At 33.8% G+C, this 21,776-nt stretch overlaps 1 protein-coding gene across 7 annotated transcripts in view; it reads right to left on the bottom strand.

The window, feature by feature from the left end:
• Positions 1-21,776, bottom strand: part of PCDH7 (protocadherin 7) — a 271,813-nt gene that overhangs the window by 139,340 nt on the left and 110,697 nt on the right. For 2 of the 7 annotated variants that reach the window (XM_032108500.1, XM_032108503.1), the window contains one exon: positions 6,499-6,715. The exons of 1 other annotated variant lie outside the window; for it this stretch is intronic. In XM_032108500.1, the coding sequence (XP_031964391.1) occupies positions 6,499-6,715 (217 nt within the window). The remainder of the gene's footprint in view (positions 1-6,498; positions 6,716-21,776) is intronic. 4 more of the 7 variants (XM_032108502.1, XM_032108504.1, XM_032108505.1 and 1 more) reach the window with 2 other exon arrangements.

Raw genomic sequence — 21,776 nt, 5'->3', positions numbered from 1 at the left:
ACTGCAGGTATGGTTCTTTAAAAATACAAAGTCTTCCTCCATTTTAAAATTATTGGTCAAAAATTGATGGAATGTAAACATGGAGTTCCTTTTTTCAAGGGTAATAAAAGAAACCAAAGTTTTAGTACATGGCATTTCAAGTTATCTGGTATCAATAGGCTGTTTTTAACAGTGGTGAACAGCTATTGCTGTATATACTTTCTTTTTAAGAGCAGGATACTGAAATCAGGAGTGGAGGAAGAAATCCTATAATATGATTTTTTAGAAAAGAGGCATATGTTATTCAGTCTGCAGCACAAAAGAAGCTAGAACAAATACAATGGGAAAGCAATAGAGAGAACACCAAGAGTCATACAATTCTATTCAGAAAATCAGAAAAGTGCTGAATAATTTGTTTTGCTACCAGTGTGTGGGGGCTGATTTCCAGTACAGAAATATTCATTCCTTTGATTCCAGCAGATCCAAGCATATGTTCTCTGAGCAGTTAAAATCCTGATCAAGTGTAAAACAATTCACAGCAATACTCAGGTACACTTCATTAATAGAACACAGAAGTTGTTATTTATCTGGACAGTCAAGGAAAATAGAGAAGGTATAAAAAATACTATTCTGGTGTCTTCAATGAGAGCTACTTCTGATCATATTTGGCATATATTTGGGGCTTTACTTTACACTGTGCATTTGAAGTACAATGTAAGCATAGAACAGTAGATAATATACAGTAAACCTTAGTGCAATGACATAAAATGGACAACTGAAAATAATTTCTCAACTTTGTGTGATAAATTATTGGCTTAATAAAGTAAATTTATATGTAAAATATATATATCAGCACTAGGAATTTAACACACAATATATTTCCCTCATTTCTATTACAAGTATATGTATATAACACTTCAAAATACAAGTAATTTTTAAAGAACAGGCACAATATAATTTTAAAACTTAAAGTATTAATGTGCATATAGGTTATCAAACCTATTCCTCTTTTTTTATTCCTAGTTTTGTTGAAAAAAATCACTAGACATATAGGGTAAGGTCAGCTAAAGGAACACAGTAAAATATTAGAAATGAAAAAAATCAAGAAGAAAAGCAGCCAGTGTACTTCCCAGACAAGTTCCCTGCCTTACATAAGACTACCTAGTGCATCAGGGATTCCTGCACAGCTTGTCTTCTGTCTTAAAAACTGGGGTTTTTTTTTTCCTCTTATAAAATGTCTTTTCACAGATCTTATCAGAATTCTGTATCCTCAAAAAAACTTTGTTCAAGATATAATTCATCACTGAATATGTATGTGTTCAGTGTTAAACATTACCCGTGTATGTTGCTAGTGTTAAAGAATCCAAAATTCATTGTGTGCCTAATTATAAGTTAAGATTTATCAGAAACAAATATAGGAATTCTTATGTGTTTGTATTATATAATAATTTTTGCAGCACTTTCTTGTATTTTGAGTTCATGCATGCAGGGTGACATTTAAGAAAAAGTAGATGCAGCAGCCATGACAGAATAAAAAAGAAACCAACCAAAAAAAATGAACTGTTACTGAATAATCACTGCATTGAAAACCTTTACTGACTCAGCCTCTCAGATGGACTACTTACATCAACATTTTCTGGACACAATTTTAAAAACAAAATTACTCTCATGCAATTTTCAGGCCTGAATTCAAGAGAACAGAACATTTGAAAATAATGGGAACTACGAAAATGCAGTCATTCTCTGAAATAAATCAGTGAGTGTCTGTTTGCCATGTTTGCAATAAGGACAGTTAAGTCTTCAAGAACATTAAGCCATGTTATTTGCACTGCAAAAAGCTAAAGGAAAATAGATTCTGTAAACACGGGTTCTCTAAATTAATGGATTCTTTTTTTCACACTTTGGTCTGGAGAACAGATTAAGAATATATTTCACAATTAAAAGTGAGAGAATGGTCTTACAGATAAAACTAATTACATTTATTAATTGTCAAAATTCACTTTGCATTTTTAAGTCATCATTTCCTACATTATGAACTCCTTCTCTATACTGATGGTGGAACTTTGACACTTGCAATCTAAATCTGAAATTGTAATTGAAAACAGAGCATATTATCAGACTGTATGAACCAATGTAACGCACTTCTCTTCCTTGCCTTTTACTTCTTCATGTGTCAGTCAGAGAGTAATTTATCTTTTGATTTCTTTGTGGGAGTCAAGTAACTGAATCACAAAAGTTCTGAGCTCCTTTTTAAGCTCTGCTCCTTACTTTATCTGTGACTTCAGACATGTCACTTAATCTTTCTTTACTCCATTTCCCTCTGCAAAAATGGAAGCTGTAAACCATTCCCTTATTTTCCTTCTTTCACAGAGATGAATACTCTTCTCCAACCCTATTTGATATTGAAACATGGGCTAACATAAAATTCTCTGCTTGCAGATCAAAGTCATGTTCATGTAGACGTAACTGAGCTAGCTTTAAGGCAGGTATCTCAGGTGTGGCAAACGGTCTAATTAGGCCTGCATGGAAACAAATCTCTAGGGAGGATCATACAAGCCATAATCTACAGTGCTGCAGTTTCACCACTATACGTACCTAGCTAAATGAAACAAAAATTAAAACTGATTAAGCTACTACATGCATAAATAAATAGTAGGTATGCAGAAATCAGGGGGTAGGGAGAAGGAATTTAATGAAATATTTCTAAGAGAGCTGCAAGAAACATGAGAGAGACCTAATAGAACTAGGTGAAGGGTAATGAAACAGAGCCATGAAAGCTCTGTTTAGAGATCATATCTGTAATTAATAACATAGGAATTAGTGTGAGAAGGCTGTCTTCAAATTGTGAGAATACATCTCCAGCTATCCCTACCTTCGCCAGAAGAAATAGAGCCTAGGAAGATTTAGAATTCAGAGGAAAGGTAAATTATAAGGAAACATAACAATCCATACTATTTAAAAAGTTACATGGAATGCTTCCATGCTCTTTCTCATAATGAAATAAAGGAATAGTCACTAAAACAGTTAAATGAGAGTCAGAAAGCCGAACCTGAAACAATTTTGGTAGCCTTCAGAGGATTTCGCTGTTGAAAGACATCCTCCAGGCCAGTAACTTGGCTTGTGATAAATTAGTGGATTTTTAGTACAACTACTATTGTTATTATTATTTAGAAAATCACATTCTGAATATTAACTGTTAGGGTCAGGAGGAGAGGTAATTCTGGAAGCTTCTGTCACAGGGGTTTTTAAAATTTTCTTCTGAGATGTGGTATTAGGCATAGTCAGAATGAGAAAGCTATGACAAAAGACCAGGAAACTAATTTACCATGGTAATCTATTTGCCCTTGATATACAAATATGAATGTAATGAAAATGTTCTTCAGAAAATTATTGTACAATTTACATTAACACAGTACCATTCTAATAGCAAAATCAGAGAAGGCTGCATATATGAGCAGAATTTCCTTGTAAGGAAAGCTCCAAGGGCAGGGGATAAATTAACTCAGAAGTTACTTTTGGTTCTGCAGATTTTACTAATTAACAAGATCTTTGCATACTGAATTTTCACAGTCAATCTGCTAACATTTCTTTTTTTCTTTATTTTTTTTCCTCCCGCATCTGACACCACAGCTAATCAGCAGAATAAAACTTCAATCTACATCTGACAGTCATGTAGGCTGGTAGGCAATGTACCGCATATTCTAAGAAAATGAACCCCCTTACCCCTTTTTTTCCCATATTCCAGTGTTTTATTCTCAACTGAGAAAATGTAAAGAAGGTCTTAACAGCAAATAGAAAGTTGAATTTTCTATTTACTCAACCTGTGAACTGAACCTTCTTAAATTTGCCTTAACGGTAAAGATTACTTGTTTTCCTTAGTCATTTAGGTTTGAAAAAAAATTAAGGAAATGCATCAGAAGGTTTCATCTACTGTGCTGAAGATTATTATTTCAAATTCTAAAATTAAGGAAATCCAAAGCAATTAATTATAACTGCATTGTTTCACACCAACTGAAATTAGATGGTAAATATTTGAAGTAAAGATTAATAGCCAAGATCACTTCCAAAATGCTGTTTCCATGGAAAATCTACATGAAAATACAGTATAAATCCTGATTAAAACCTAACCAAGCCAAACACTGCAGATTACCTAGATTCCAATTAAATGTGACAAATGAACACTTGACAGACTTCAATTCCAATTATATTTCTGTCAGAATGGTCCATTAATATTGAAGACTACATTATCAGAATTTGACCAATACAATTGTGCTTAAAATAGTTAATATACAAGTGGACTTAAGAGTCATATTACAGAAAACTCTCACTCAAATATCAGGTATTACATATATGAATTAAAAAAAGTACATTCCATCCTGTTCCATCATTATTTATAGATTAATGTTAACAGAAATTTCTGGAGGCAGATCACATGCCAGTGTTGAAATCTTGCTTTTAAAATGTGACGGGAAAATCCAAAAGCCTCTAGAGTATAATTTTCATCACAACATCACCTACCTTTTAAAGGTTTCAGTTCAAGGTTTTATAAAGGAAGAGGAAATCTTGATTATTCTATGCATGTCTTACCATGCAAAATTTTTTATTGGAGATTATTTTTTTCATTCACTTTAATTCACCATGAACTAACGTATTTATTTATGTTTCTATTTATTAATTATAGAATACTATTTTCAAAACCAAATCCAAGAAATTCATCCTACCAAATACAAAATAAAATATTTTCAAAAAACAAAATCATCTAAAATATTTTTGTTATTAGAATGCAATTCCAGTTTTTGCATCAATACAAAAACTTTAATTATTTTGCTTTAATTTATGACACTGCTCAAGCACTCTTCATTTTCAATTACACTTCAGTTAGTGTGATCTTCTTTTTCATTGGCTATCAAGTGCATTAAAAATTACATCCATTTATTAATCTACAGTTTCTCCAGCTTGGATCAGGCATATCCCATGTTAAAATATTTTCTGAACTCAGAATTTCATGTCTACAAATCTTCTACCTTGCTGCATGTCCAAAGTAATTGACAAATTGTTTAATTTTATTTTCCTAACTACAAAATCTCACTACAAAATAGACAATAAAATAATCAGCTCAATTTAGGTACAAATTCTATAAGCTTTTTTTATGAAATTTTTTCCAGTAACATCATTATCACTTTATACCCCTACCCCATCCCCAGAAAAATGAAATGTAAACAAATATATTAATATAAACAACCAAGGAGAATGTATAAAAGCAAACGTATAAACATACGTAATCTAATATATCTTTAGATGGATAATACTATCTTCCTTTTTAGTCAATTTTTTTTGCTATTGGGATATATACTTTAAGCATATGTAGACTGCTGTAGCCATTCTTTAGTAATAGATACTAGATTTGGAAATATCTTACCGTGAAGAATAACATCGTTTTAATGGTTTGACTTGTCTCTTTCAGATAAGACAAAACCCCAAGAACAATTCAGTATTGAAAAACTAAAACATGCACTTAGCCACACTAATCAATTCATTCTATAACGAAAAAATACACCACCCTTCTTGCATGTACCCACCTATTACAGTGGAATTAGAAACCCCATTATTTATTTGGTTATCAAAAATCTGTACACTTTGATGTGTATTAATTTATTTTGTTGTTCCTGGGCAAATGAAAATACAATGAAGTCAGTCTCTGACTTCAAGTCCAAGAACTGGAGAACAGTGAAGTATTCATGTTTTATAAAATATGTTTCAAAAAGAATAGGTCTTTTTGGTTTTTTAATCTCAAATAGTTTTAGATAGAAAGAAAAGCAGAACCTAATCTGAGACTCATATTAATATATTTTGGTTTTTAATAGTAGGAGAATTACTGTGGAATAAATAAGTATTTAACATTTTCCCCTTTTACATAAATGGACCCTGAATTTAAATGAGATGTTGTAAAACTACTGAACAAAATAAAGTGTGAAGAAAAGGAAAGTAATGTTCTATTCTAAATACTGAAGAATGGACTTGACATTGGGTTTTATTTTGAAAACAGTCTATACAACATTTTTGGGGAAAAGAGAATTCTCTAGAGTGGGGTTTTAAGATGCTATTTTCTTTTCCTGATGCTATATATATTACATTCAGGGAAATTTCCTAAGTAGTTTTTGAATCAAAAATGGTAGGAAATGAGAATACATGCCCTTTATGGTCTTTTATCTAAAATGAAAAGTATGTAATTTTATTCAATTGCCATTTCCCCAGACCTCTACTGATATTTTTTTTCAGTGTTTTAACTACTTCTACAGTATAGATTTTAAGTCATATAAAGAAAAGAAAGTGCTGTTTTAATTAGTGGTGTTATGTTCCATTATTTTGTATACCTGCATTTTAACAAACTTTAAAATCAAATCATTACAATTTTAATTATTTAAATATTTATTTATATTTTTGGACTGACCTTTCAAAAGTCTACTTAGTATCACTTGCTAGTGAGATTATGTGTGTGAATGTTGTGTTTGCCCCTACCATTTTCCATATGCTCTGCCTCACCAACACTGCCATCCGGCGTAGTCCTTTCGTAGTTGTCCTCTGGGAGTGGAAGGGCACCCAGTCTTGGCCCTGATGAACTCTTACTGCTTGGTGTTTCTGACTCCTCCAGACCGCTGTCATAGCAACTCTGCAATGACCCTTGATGCGGGTCCTGAGGCTGACTCACAACAGAAAACGTCACTCTACGAAACGGCTGCAAGAGAAAAGATTCTGAATGTCACTGGAAAGTACAGTCTTTGAACAACTGATTCTCAAAACATGACTTAAGCAAACTAATATTTTAACATTTACCAGTTAAACAATTTTGTCTACATTAAAGCAAATAGAAAGTACAGTTCTTACACAAAAGGCCACTGGACAGAATATGCATGGAATTTTACTGCAATACATGGTCCAGAACCTTCACGCAGTTTATCATAGTCTCCTTTCAAATGGCTACATGGGCTATGAAAGCTGGCTATAATTATTCGTAAATTTTTTACACTTTCTCTATCAATCAGTTGTAATAAGTTGATCAGATTTAATATCAGACTGCATAAAGGTACTTGACAGTGTGTGTGCATGTATGTGTCAGATCGTGTGGGTGGGTAAATATGCTCACCTGTAAACTATGTTGTGGGTATTATGAACATAGCAACACAGCCATAAGACTTCTATAAAATCACTTCCTGTGTTTCTGAAAGGTAGTTAACATGAGAAAGCGGGGAGAGGGGGAGGACGGAGGGTGGAAGGGAAAAATAAGAAGGGGACAAAAAAGTCTCTTAGGTCCTTTGCCATAAAAGTCAGCGCCTGGAGACAGGGTGTGTTGCCAGCTGACTTAATAAAGCCTTTAAAGTACCGTGAGCACAGCTGACACAACACGCTTCCACAGGGACTGTACAAACATGGATTGTTAGAGATTTGTATTCATTCAAAATGACAGATATTACTGTTGCTCTGGAAGCCTACATGTTGAACCCTGGCACCAATGAGAATCCCAGGAAGTGGGAGAGTCAATCCTTCACATTTCAGGGGACACTGAGGGCATGCAGGATTGTCAGTCAGTAGGGGATTCTCCTAGGATTTGAACTACACTCAAGCAGCAATGATACATTTAAAATATTTTAATGATACATTTGTAATAACTTGCTGTCACAAGGTTAGAAAACCACAGAAAAATGTCTGGTGTTCTAGCAAGCACCTTCTGAAACAAACACCAATAGGTCCATTTTATAAGACACTATGCAAATTTTCCCGTGTTTAAAATGGGGTGTCTAACAGCACTGTCCTTTGGATTCAGATGTGTTTCAACCACAATGTTAGGATGAGACATAGGCATACATCACTCCCACTGGTGACTGTAGTCACCATAGGATGGAAATATATATGCAGGCCAGATGGGAGAAAACAGCAACTGCAACCACACACACAGGCTCTGCAGAAGAGAAGTCTACATCAGGTTTACAAGTAGAGGGGTAGGTGGAGTTTCATTTTGAGGGTACAAAATTCTTCTGAGGGTACAAAATTTTGAAGATATAAAGGTATTTAGTGCTGATGGTAGACAGGTTGGACAACAAATATAATTCTGAACCTTCCTGTCACAAGTAGATAAAAAGGTTAAACAGGTAACTGCTACCAGAAATACTTTACTGTAACTGTTTGATGGACTGAAACTTCATGCTGTAATCTGTAACTATACATCAGTTACTACTTCGTTGTGGGCCAATGACACAGAATGTAAATTTCAGCAATTTGAGTTCACCTAGACCATCCCCTAGGCTATTCCTGAATATCAAACTATTCTGGCAGTCATATTTGCACCAATGGAGCTGAGACCGAGGCCCCTTGGCATCTACACACATCAAATCCACAAAGTTGAATTAGGGTTCCTTACTGGCTCGACCCCAAATTTCCTATAGCAGAGTCTCAGATGTCCCAGTCTTTAAAATAAAATGCAATAACCATATAAATCTTGACGCAATAACCATATAAAAAAGTAACAATTTGAGCTGGTACCTCTGAGGAGGGGCTTCAAACAGAGGAAACTCTGGGCTCTTATACTCTCATAGTCTAAGTGCATGAAAGTCTTGGGCTCTTCAGCTTCTGCCATATCACTGAGTGTCTGGTCACCTGGATGGGTGCAGGTCCCCATGCCCTTTATTATGCTAAGGCTTAGCTATCTGTGGCCTCTCGCCTTGTGCTCCCAACACCCAGAGCTCCCACTGCAGCTGCTCACCAAGCTACCTGTGCTGACTGTATTCCTCAACACCAGAAGGACTTTGCATCATCTACAGTTCCTGCAAGAACAGTGATGTAATTTAAAATGGAAATTAGAAAAAAAAAATTCATCAAATATTTGGAACTTTATGTTCCATTTCTTATTGATTTTTTGGAAAGCAGTCTCAACTAGATCATAAGAACAGAACACCTGTTTATCACATCTGTAGCTACCACAAGAATCATAGCAAAGTTACTTAAAATAAGTTTTGGAACAAGCTATAAAAGATTTAGGAGCATTCTGTTCATCTTCCCATATTCTTTTAAAGCTATATTCCTTACCTAGTTGGCATATAGGGAAGAGATGTGACAGATGCAAAGTTGAGCTGTTTTATAGCTGGGGCTGAAAATTCCCTGAGAACATCACTACATATCCTCAAAACTAAAAGAAATGTTATGTACTTTTACTAAGTTATTAAGAATAGCTTTTAAACAGATCTGGGTGCTACTCTTGCCTTTTTCTTAAGTGCTGTACTGAATGAGAATTATCTAACACAAAACTAACACACAGAGTATTCAGTTGAGTAGAACCAATTCAGTCCTTTCCACAGAATATCAATGAGAATGACAAAATGATGATAAAATTCTTTCTGAAAGAATGATGTGCATGTTAATCATAATTGTGCATGATTTATTGCACTTCTACTTTTAGTAAAACCATCACAATTCTGACCTTTCTATTGCATTACTTCTGAGAACCAGACCTTCTCAGGCAAATGTGTTGCAAATTTTGAATGCATCCTGCCTCATGGAATAATATCATGGCCTGTCCTTTTCCAAAAAAAGAAATAGACTTGGATCATAATATATGTTTGTTATCTGCATAATTAGAAACACTCCATGTAATTAATATAAAGAATTATAAGACCAAAAAAAATTAAATATCTGTATTGCAGTTGACTTTCCCTTTCCCACACGTCATCATCTCTGATATACAAATTACCATATTCTTTAGACAGTTTAATATGGAAAAACATTTGTCAGAGCAGAACTATCAGTTATAAAAGATACTGAGTTTTTATATACTTTGCGTATTTGGGCTAAATTAATTCTGGAACCTAAATTTTACACCCAAAAAACTAGGACATCTTAGAGATAAAGTTGATAAAAACACAGCAGTATGGGAGTTCTATAAAATGCATCTGAAAAAACCCTGTAATGTATGTGCATGTTACTGTTCATGAAACTCATAATACTCCTTTAATTGTTACTAGTAAGAGCATTTAAGTTAAATGAGTTTAAATCTCTGTGAACTAAGTTATAAGCACCAGAATACTAATACATAATAAATACTACTTATGCATCAGTTACTACGAGTACAATAAGCTCCCCCCCAAAACCAAGGACTTTCTTCATATACTCTAATGTTCATTTATATCCAAATCTGCAAAAAACAGTTAGGTTTCACATAAAACTCCATACTGATGAGACAAAAAAGAGGGAAAGGTGATAAATACCAGGATTAATATTTACAAAAAGTTATAGGTAAAATGCTGGTTTTCTTATGCACTTATAGCCATGCCAAAATAAAGATAATAATCTGCATTTTAACAAGCAAAAGCAGACTACATATTAAATTTTGTTCTACCATTTATAAAATTACATCAGTAATTTCTCGGAAAAATGGACAGGAGAAATTTCCAAGTGCTGACAAATTAAGACACCTACCCATGAGTGGAGAGGGTTATGTTTAGCTTTATTAATTTTCAATGCACAGCATTAACACAGCTGCATCTGCCACCAGTATGAATCAACATGGTAGAGCTACTTTTACCCAAATAAGTCCACTAGCTGTTCAATTTGTCCATCACAGAAAAAAAACAACCTTAATCTTTTATTAGTCCTTTGGTAGGGGTAGCCCTTACAATATTCAGGTTTAGTAAGAAGACGGTAGGTTTGATAATTTTCACCCTCTGAAAACTGGTATCATATTTTCTGAGAACAGCATAGGGAGTCATTCCTAATTATATCTGATCTTGGAGATTAACAGATCACAGAGAAAAGATACACCTTTTCATTATACCTCAATAATCACTTCTTCTTCCTTGTTTCAACTGTACTTCTTAAATGGGATAGTTTATTTTCCAATCATCCATAGGAAAAAAACCACTGCAATTCCAAAGACACATACTTCCTGCTATCTGTAGTAATTGAGCCCTATTAACTTATTCTATGGTACAGTGTTTATCTTAACCTGTGTTAAATAAGTCATCCTTATCCAAGCTGGAAACTAAAACTATATTTTTAATACGTGAAGAATCCTAGTTTTGGAGCTTGACATTAGGGACAGAGTTTGGATAGACTTGGTGAATGGCAATATATCCATATAGCTCCACAAGACTTAATTGTGACACTTTTTCACCATTATGAGATATTTCTTTCATATCTTGATGTTTGAAGTTTTGCACTATATTTCCTGGTATTTCACACTGCTCATGGATTATAATCTTTCATGGTTTCTGTATATCAGTTGCTATCAACATTATAAACATTGTCTGTTCAAAAATGTCGGTGCATTTGAACTACAGTAGTGTAGTGGCAGAGTAAATCCTTTTTACATTTAATTGTTCAGAGAGCTAAGCTTGCAACCATCAACCAGTTCTCAGCCAGTTGCTTCACAACTTATTCTGTGTACAAAGTGAACACACTAAAGAATAACTCTCTTAATTACTTAACACTTGGATAAAAATAGTAAGACTTCCTGGCCTTCCTGCGGTCACAATACCTACATCTCAAAACCATAAGGACTGAAAACATTATAATCAAATGTAAAATGCAATTTAAGATGCAACTTAGTGACATTGCTAAAGAATTTGAGTTACATTTGGTTTTGTCTGTGCTTGGAAGAAAGGGGTTCAGAGCACATGGCAGAGGCAAGTGTCTTGGGGAGGGGGAGGGGAAGCTCAGAACAGGCAGCAACAACTTAGTATGTAGAGAAACATTAAAAAATTAGCCTAAACTGAGAACCAAGCTAAAGCAATCTATACTCTTTCAAGTATTTCTACCGGTTTGTTCATCATTATCTTGGACATTACTCAAACCCCTGGAACATTAGGAACTAGGGTTCTTATTTTTTCCTGACTCTCAAATCAAATGACTTTCCACTTCAACGACGTATGGTATCCTGGGGTATTTGCAGGAATTTAAGGTGGCCTAAGAGCTAGCTGGAGATTGTCTAGCCCAACTCTCCTGCTCTAAGTAGAGTCAGCTAGAGCACTTTGCCCAGGGAGATGATCATTCAGGTTTTAGTATCTTCAAGAATGGAGACTCCATGGCCTTTCTGAGCAACCTATTCCAGTCTTGAAACTCTAATGATAAAGGAGGTTTCCCTTAAGTTTCAATGGAATTTCTGTATTTTCTGTTTGTACCAAAGCGTGAAAAGCAATGGTGATGAGTCGGGCCTAAATAATATAATTCCTGTTAGCTTCAGAAAGTCAGTCAACATCAAGCTGCTTGTAAGACTAATACAGTGACTCTGAGATGTGTATAGGGTAGATCTGAAAAATAGGCAGAAGAGATGCATCAACTGATCACATAAATTCAAAGTGTTTCTTTAGCACTTGAATTTTGATACAACATGTCATTATCCTTTTCTTTCTATTCATTCTTAATTGCTGGAAGCTTGTTGGAAGACAAACAAAATATTAATGAATGATTCCTATTCTGCATGAACAGTTTCAACCCACACAACTCTTTTTCCTATTCAAATCACATATTTCTACTGTTCTAAACTTCTGTCATTGCAGTTAATATAAAATTGACAGGAAATTAAATTAAACAGGCATTATTTTTTCAATGAGAAGACTGAAACACCTGAGATTAGTACTAGAGCAGCAGGCTAAAAGAGGAAAAAGATGCTGATAAGGAAAATGATGGGTTTTTTTATATTTAGCAAAATGTAGTGACAATTGTAACTTTCAACAGGACTTGAATAAAATTTAAAAAAATATTTTGATATTACAGCTCTGCAACAGACAGCACCTGTGACAAACAGTAATTAGCTTAGCTATCCGGCAAGAATTCTAGATACAAGAGAAGGACTCTCCATAATTATTTTCATTTATTTTGGTTTCACTTTTATAAATTTTACTTGCTGTAGTGGTCTTCCGGTCTTGTACCAGAAGCATATTTTGTTTGTTCTGTATAAATTTGAAATACACATCCATTAACATCTATTTGTTTAAGCCCAAGGCCACATTTTAAGATTTGCTATTCAGGGATAATATTTCATAATTCATTTTACATTACAGGCATAATAGTGTAACATTCAAACATACTTTATGCCTTTTAAGTTTAGTGCTTTTCTCAAATATATTTTGTTTCCTCTTATCCAAACTTCCTTTCTGAATCAAAATAAGGACTTCTGAGCAGGCCAAAATTATTTTTATTCCCCTAGCAACATGTATTAAATAAATTCCTAATAATTCTTGTCTCTGTTGTAACTAAGCAAATAAAAGGCCTTCCTTTATTTCAGTGAATATCACCAAAGAACCAATAGCACGAAGAACATCTCTTACTCAAAGATACTCTCAAAGATACAACACCCTTTCATGATAGAATCTTTTTATTTAGAAAAATTGGAATTTAGAAGGCTGGTAGGCCAATATTCTCAGTATATCATCAGAGCCCTTGCTAGCTATTGAAATGTGAGCATAAAGAAACCAAGAATAAATGAGAATCTGCATCAGAGATGGTAAAAAAAAATTGCAATAATATTTTAGTTCTCCTAAGTTATGGACTCAGAAATTAATCTCCTTATCATCCCCAAATTTGTACTTTGCTATCTTTGGAAGGAGTACCATGAAGCAAGTACATTGGACCATTTGCAGCAAATTCCAAAGAAGGAAATGGTCCAAAAGCCTCCATAGACAGCTTGAACTAGAAGGAGCTCAGTTCACAGTATCAGACAAGCTAGTCCACAGTAAATCTCCACAGAATGCATATAGTATGAAAATAAGTCTCAGAGCCCACTGTTTCACCATGCAAATCAATTCCTCTTGTGCCATTCTATTTGCTATTGTAGACAGAGACAATTTTTAAAAAATTGCTTTCTCTTTGTTTTGTCTCCCTGCACAAAGAGAGGCTTTTCTGCAAAGGGAACTTCGCCAGAATGCTACTGAAATCACAGGTACAAATAGCTAAAGCATATATGAACCTTTCAAAATATGAAGCCTTAGTATTAGCAAATCACTGATGCACAAGTAAGGTCTTCTAAGTAATGTAAAATATTCCTGCTGCTGAGATGAAATATTTTGGATAAATCTAGAATGCACCACGATGTTTTGTATAGAAATGGTTAGCTAAAAATGAAGAAAACTGACCATCTGAAAAGTTTTGAACTATTAATTCATACATTAAATCAAAGTAGAAGTCTTTGTGTCTTAAGTTTCGCCTATGAGCTGTCATTGTTAAAAAAGTTAACTATTAATATTATTGAGAATATTTTGGTTTTAGTTACTGTTCACAAGTCTCTAGCCCAATATGAATGTAAAAGTCACAGCATCAAATTTTAGGAAAATTCAGCAATAACTCCTGGAAGAATAAGATCAAATTCTAAATGTATATGAATGTATAAATAAGGCATTTCAAGTTTAATAGGGAAGATATACAAATATACTCAATACAGATACAAAGATTCATTAATTTTCTGAGTGATCAGATATAAGGATTTTTGCACTGGTCACCAAAATTGTATTGATGATGACATATTTTCCAAAATCTGCAGTTGAAATGTTTTCCAAAATTAGGTATCAATCTATCAATTCATCAATATTTTGCATTATTTTTATCTACAATTCCTCAATGTTTGTTTACTGTTTATTCATCTAAGTTGTCCAAATATTTCTTTAAACTTAAATGTCTTAAATTTAAAGGCATAGTGATTTTTTAAGGATTGACAGATTTTCTATAAATTGGACAACATAAGATCAGGAATAAATTCTCTGATAGTCAACTACACTTCTCTACAAAAATCAAAAGACAGAACTCTAGAACTCTATCTTATCTTGGAAGATGTTTAATAGAATGGAAATATTCTTCACTAAATATCGAGGAATTTAAATTAGCTACATAATTTGAGATCACTCAAGTCAGATAAATTCAATCTCGATGAACACTGTAGCTATGCAAGTTATAGTAATAAACATGCCACAGGCTCAAAATACAAGGCCTTGAAAGGGAAAATAATTAATTTTATTCAGAAATTTGATATTTGGAAAAGTACTATAGATTGTGCTATATAGCAGAAAAAAGAAGACTTGAATGAACGTAAAAATACAGTTTGTTCCATTATTTCGTTTAAGTCAGGGTTACATACACTTTCATTACGACAACTAGATTATCGGAAAAAGTATATTTGAATGAGGTAATTGAAGAGGAAACTGATAAAAGCTAGTCACAGACAAAACAATAGATGAGGTTCATGTCCAGAACTACACTCCAAACATGTTTATCTATACAGCCACCTCATATAATTAAAACTCCTTCCAAAGATGTGGGACTATTTGTTAATGTACTTATTTTTTCACATATCACATAGAAAAAACACTTTTAAAGTGTTGCATTAGTGTAAAAATAGAATATGCATTTTCTTCTGTTGTAGGAAAATGTTTGAAGTTCAATGGGTATTTCAAAAAACTAATTAAAAGGAGACATTTATGTGATAGCAAGCTAATTGTTGTAAAAATAATCAAAATATGCAAAAGGAAAATATATATATTATTTTTAATTAATAAATTAAAAACCTACTAATATGTAGCTATTTCTGGCTATTTTCTGTTATGGCCATCTAGAACACCATGACTGTTGCTGTAGGTTAAAAGTTACTCTGTAATTGTCAGTGATAGTATTCACAGCAGATTGCTTAAAACTACTGAAATGGGAAACTATTACTTTACACTTCACTCAACATGTTAGTAACTACTTGAGAATATAGTTAACAAATTAAGGGTGCTTTAAATGTACAACCTTACAAGAAGTACTGATATACTTACCTGTGGAACTGATTACAACCATCGACTTTTTATGCAACTATTACTGAATGAGAAAATACTGTAATGTCACAGAACATGTTTGTGCCTTGATTTCATTTTTTTCTCTTCAAAAGTCTAGTGGTGAAATTCTATTAAAATGAACTTTATTTGGCTTCAGATTTGGCCCCAAAAATGAAATACATATGTTAATCACTCAAAATATTTTCTTCATACACTTTAAAAATCATCAAAGAACTTATGTATCTGAATAAAAGTCAAATTAATATGAATATGGTAAAACTTTACAGATCTGTTTTTCATAGAGTGTTACTATCTATAGGTTTTAATATTCAGGCTAGTTGAAATATTCTCTAACTGGTTCACATTAAAAAAAAGAACAACTTCTCAATTAAAAACATGGCTATAAATGTCAGATTTCACCACCAATTTAAAAAGCTGAAGTATAAAACTTCAGGTACGTCAACCATTATTATACACCAATACGTTATGCAAAAATACTTTCTTCTGTTGACAAATGCAGGATGCCCTTCATTGATAAGAACCACAGACTGGTGCAAAGATTCCCTTTTAAAAGATTCAGGTCATTTGCTTCCCTTCCAAAACCTTTTCTGCACATATCAACTGTAGAAAAATTCACAGATATTTCTTCAGATTGGTTATTTGTTTATGAGAAAGATGCACTAATTTTTGTTAATAGGAACATGTATTTGCTATATCTCATGTTCCTTTAATCATTTTAAGGCATTCTGAAAGTAAGACAGTAGAAAGAAAAATACTCCAGGCTTAATAAATGGCTGGTTTTGATTGAATGTCTCATGTAAATAAAATAGACAAAAAAGGATTCATGACACATTTTGTTATGTGGCTGATGAAGGATGAGTTCAAATTATGGTTCTCTAAACCCGACAGTTTTAATAGTCACTGCATAGTCATCCCTGTCAATCACATTTTCAAAGATATTTTTTGATCATAAGAACATTAGGAAGATTGTTCATAGTCTCTAGAAAGTTCTACAAAGAGAACACCAACTGGAATTCATATTCTTTCATTTCACAGCCACAGACCAAATGGGTAACTTTTAACATCACAAGAAAAGAGTCTGATTAATTTCCTGGAAGAAACTACAGGCCCAGAGAACAATACTGCAATTGAAAGATGATTAAAAGAAGTCCACGTTGTCTTTTCAGACATCCCAATTCATTCTTACTATGCAGTCTCTCAAATATTCATCTAGGAATGTTTTTAATGCTGTGACTCTAATTCAAGACATTCTGATGTTTGTTATCAGTTCCAAAGAAGTTTTAAATATTAAGATGTTATTAAAAAATGTGACAAGGCAAAATAAATCTTCTTATCTTCTACCATTAAGAAGCGTCACATAGAGATGGAACGTTTTTGCCTAACCACCTTTCTCTCCAATACCCAAGTATGGGAAGTATTGAGAGCAAAAATTACTTTGGACACTTGATGCAATTCCATTCTTTCATTGTACAGTGCCTTGCAGAACATAAAATGGAGGGATAAAGGACGTAAAGTTTTGGGATAATTAGGTGTCACAGAAAAAGAGTAACATTTGACTAAAGCAAAAATAGAATGCAAATAAAATGTAAGAAGTTTTCATTTTAAAGCTGAGTTTTTACTGTGTTGTCATCCAGAAAGAATTTAGGATCATAACTTGAAAATATCATGTAATTGAAAAAGAGTCACCTACTCCACAGGCTTAGGCTGGCCTGCAGGTTCTGATAAACTGCAGGGATAGCAAGTACTGGGATCCTCACAGGACATGGTCATTCCTAATATTCAGCAGGGAAATGACAACTCTTCAATTTTCTCTCTGAATATAACAGAAAGAGCCTTTCTGGCAAGGAATCTGGGCGTAAGTCTGAACTTTTGCTGTACATCTACACCACAAATTGTTTTGCTGTTAGAAGTCACCCCAGCCAGCTCTAAATGAATTGCACTGGAAGGCTGTTTGTGAGCTCCTTAAGTGCTTTGCATCTCTGTTTATGCAGCACCATATAGTTGAATGTGTACAATTTCCACTTTGAATGCTGCAACTTTCAAGATTAATTTCACTATTTATTCTTCCTTTACTTCATGTGAATGAATAAGATTAGAGAGGTCAAACCCTTGGCTGATATAAATCAATGTACTCTTGCTGTCTGACTCTAAACGTCTGTTCTTTCCCTAGTTATACCAAGATGATTTTCTTTTTTCAAACAAAACAACATAATGGGCAACAGTATTGTCATGGCTGCAGACAGTCTTGGATCTTGATTGTATGAGGCATCACACACTTCATAAAGCCAGCTGGCATTAGCAAAACACTTTCTGGTCAATGCCCTCTAAAAATAAAACAGTATCAATCTCACCAAGAGCAGACCCCTATTGCAAAGTCCAGAATTAAATATTGCTCTCCCATTTTGCTGCTTTATTCCTGCCACTATGCCATCTGGCCAACAAAATTATTTAGCACTGCATCAGCTTTATGTCTGTAACTTTTAAAGCACAAATATTTATATTTGAGTTTTGTCCAAAAATTCTCCTAGATGAGTGGTAGAAAAAATGTTTCGGTTTCCAGCTCAGGTCAAACAAAGCAAAAAGTCTGGGCAGATGTAGGGGAACGGAACTTAATTCAAGAACTTTACAGTGAAAAAGAAATTCAATACTTGTGCAACTTTTAGACAGATTTGAATAAATAAACTATAATTGATTTTTTGCTGATGTCTTCATCTTAAATGACATAGCTTTCTCAGATTGTTCCATATGATTATAGGTTATTGGATCAAAACAGATGTAAAGCCACAGTCTGTGTAGAATCAAATGCATAGCTCTTATTCAGAACTCTGAATGGAACAGTTAGATCAATTAACTTTTTGTCTTCTTTAATTTCATGCCTTCAAAGACGAAATTGTACCTCTTTAAATCATTATGTAAAAGGTAACAGAAAATGCACAATTTTCTAACTGTAAAATAATTAAGTGATGTTCATGTAATTGCATTTATCACAGCACTCTTCAGCTAGAAGGAATGAAGTTGAAAGGAAAGGAAAACAATGTTGGAAAGCCTGGGTTTAATACTTGGCTCTGCACAAATGTCATGTTTTGCTTTGGCAATGTCTTTCACCTATCTGTAGATTCAAAGCAAGGATTACCCTTTATCTTTGTATAATGATTTCCTTGACCTCATAAGCAGACTTTGTAAGCCTATGGTAGAGACTGTTGGGAGCACAGATGGGAAAAACTGCACAAGTTAATGTAACAGAATTTCAAATAACTGAAGACATTTCAGGGAGCCACCACAACCCTAAGAATCCAGAACATGGGGGATACAGCTGAATTTTTTATGCTATGAATCTGCCTGGAAACTGGAACAAAAATTTATGTAAATTTCTGGCCAACACCACTACTATAAATATGCAAACATATCACTGACAAAGTGTTTCCAATACTGTATATCATTATGCAGATTTCTTTCAATTGTTTCCAAATTATAAGCCTCTGCAAATAAACACAGCAAAAATAACTAAAGGTAAGGGGCACACCAGCAGGATTTTACAAACATTGACTGTGTCCCAACTTCAAGAATATATTCTGAGGCTACTCTGGCTCAATGGAATATACATGCTCTCAAAAAAGCTCAACTTCACTGAACCACAAAACCAGCTAAAACAAGTTTCTGTAGCTGCACAATTATGCTAATACTTCAAATTCTAATTTTAAGATCGAGCTTGAGCTCATGGGTATTCTTGATCTCTGTCCTTTAATTTAACTACCTAAATAGGGCATGAGAGGCATCTAACAACATGGCAAAAGTAGACATTTTTTGATGTATACAGAAATACCTGGCAAATCACAAGGAAAGAAAATAACACTTAAAGTGTTGACAGACTATTCTTTAAAAAAAAAAAGTCAAAGTGAAACATAGATTTAGAGGAAACATAAAGATTTTAGTCATAGGCTTGGGACTTCAATAGTAAGTTTAGGCCCAGTAAGGGTTAATCAAAAATAGTTAGGAGAGCTGGACCTGAAATAGATTTTTAGGTGCTAAGTAACTGATTACCAAATAACTGATGATCTGTCATTTGCATGTTTGTTCAGCTGTGCTTAGAATAATGAGCAGAAACATTGATAAGTTGGTGTATAGAATAAAGACAATTACCAATTTCCTCCCTTTGTGGGAGCCCATCCAAAAATCACGCAAGAAGAAACTTAGAGGCCACTAAAGTAATTAGTTAAAACTCAGAACGGCAAAAAGGTCAAAATGAGGAAGATGAGTTACTTCATCTTTTTTGGGACCACTGACCCAATTCAAGACCACCGACTCAATTCAGGACACACACTACGCATGCTTAATGACATTTAAGCTCATTTCCATACGAAGCAGAGAATGGGAGGTGTCAACACTATGAATATGCATTTTGTATTTTGGATAATCATAATATTTGGAAATAAAAGGTATCTTGTTTGCTTGTATCAGGGCCTGCGTCTTAGGGAGCTATCCCACGCAGTGCCTGGCGCCAAATAAAACATACATTTTCTAACTTTAAACTGTTAGAGAGTTTTTGTCCATCTCAGTTGGATATCGATATTAGATTTATAGTCAGGTTTTTGGTAAATCAAAAGTACAAGAAAACTGTAAGAGATTTTATTTATTTTGACTTACTTTTATATCCCATTTTAATGTAAGAAAGGAGAAATTATTACTATTAGGTATGTGAATATCTGCAATATTTCCTCTATAGATAAAAATACTTACAGTTTTTTGGTAAAGCTGTAATTCCTTGAAACAATTTAAAGTATATCTGTTTTTAAGAACATAACTTTTTATAACACTGAGATATTTAATTACATTAAAGCTGAGTTGCAAGTTTCCTCTGCAAGTGGTCTGGACACCAAAATGTCACTTCAGGGCAAACTTCATGCAGGTGTTTGTGAAAAAATAAGGCAGGACTTTTGAAAGAATTTAAAACATTGTTTAAAAATAAAATGTTTTTATTTCTTCTTTCTGAATTTGACTGGGTTTTATGCTAAATTGAGCAATATATGTTTTGAAAGCATGTTTATAAAAGATAAATGCTTTCCACAACTGTTTTCTTAATTCTATTTTTTCCCCCCACAAATTTTCATTTTGATAAAAAACTTATCTTTTCAGATAAATCCCATGTTTTTTCTTTTCCCTATATTTTTCTTCTCCCTACTTCTTATAATTGGAAGAACCCTACTGGTTTTACAAGGTGCCAGAACCCCTATAGTTCAGTGCCCCTGCACAGAACACACATGCAATAGTACTAATGCAGTGAGACTTTTTGGATAGAAAAGCCCTCTCTACTTAATCCTATAGAGATAATAATTCACACAACTTTATTTAAAATATACACATACAACCTTTATGAAATTTCATAAATCTGCACACACACCCTGGGCATGAATCATTTGTGTAATCCCTTTTTCTGTATTCATTGTTCTCATGCTTCTCATCTTCTTACTTTCATATGAAATCTTCTGTATGTTTGAGATGTTGGTCTTTGGATAAACTGAAAGGACAGTGATAGAGATTACAAAAGCCATAATCCAGCTGTCATCGCATTCTCTATGGTCAGATGGATGTATCTGTCAGACACAATCTGAGATTCATTTGTATCTTAGTATCAAGGATAAAAATATGAGAAGGCTGAGTTCCTTTAGCTTTTATGTGATTTTTGCTATCTCAGGTCTATGTAATAAGTAGTCATAGAATCACAGAACGTTTGAGGTTGGAGAAGACATTTGGAGGTCAGTCATCTAGACCAATCCTCTTGCTCAAGTAGGGTCACCTAGAGCAAATTTTCGAGAACTGTGTCCAAAGAACTTTTGAATACCTCCAAGGATAGAGACTTTGCGACCTCTCTAGGCAACCTGTGCAAGTAGTCAGCCAACCTCACAGTAAGTGTTTCCTGATGTTCAAAGAGAACCCCCTATATTTCAGTTTGTGATCCTTCCCCTCTATTCAGCACTGGTGAGACCT

This window comes from Corvus moneduloides, chromosome 5 (genome assembly GCF_009650955.1).
Source record: "Corvus moneduloides isolate bCorMon1 chromosome 5, bCorMon1.pri, whole genome shotgun sequence".
In the NCBI taxonomy this organism is placed as follows: domain Eukaryota; kingdom Metazoa; phylum Chordata; class Aves; order Passeriformes; family Corvidae; genus Corvus; species Corvus moneduloides.
This window is presented reverse-complemented; position numbering and strand designations above follow the sequence as displayed.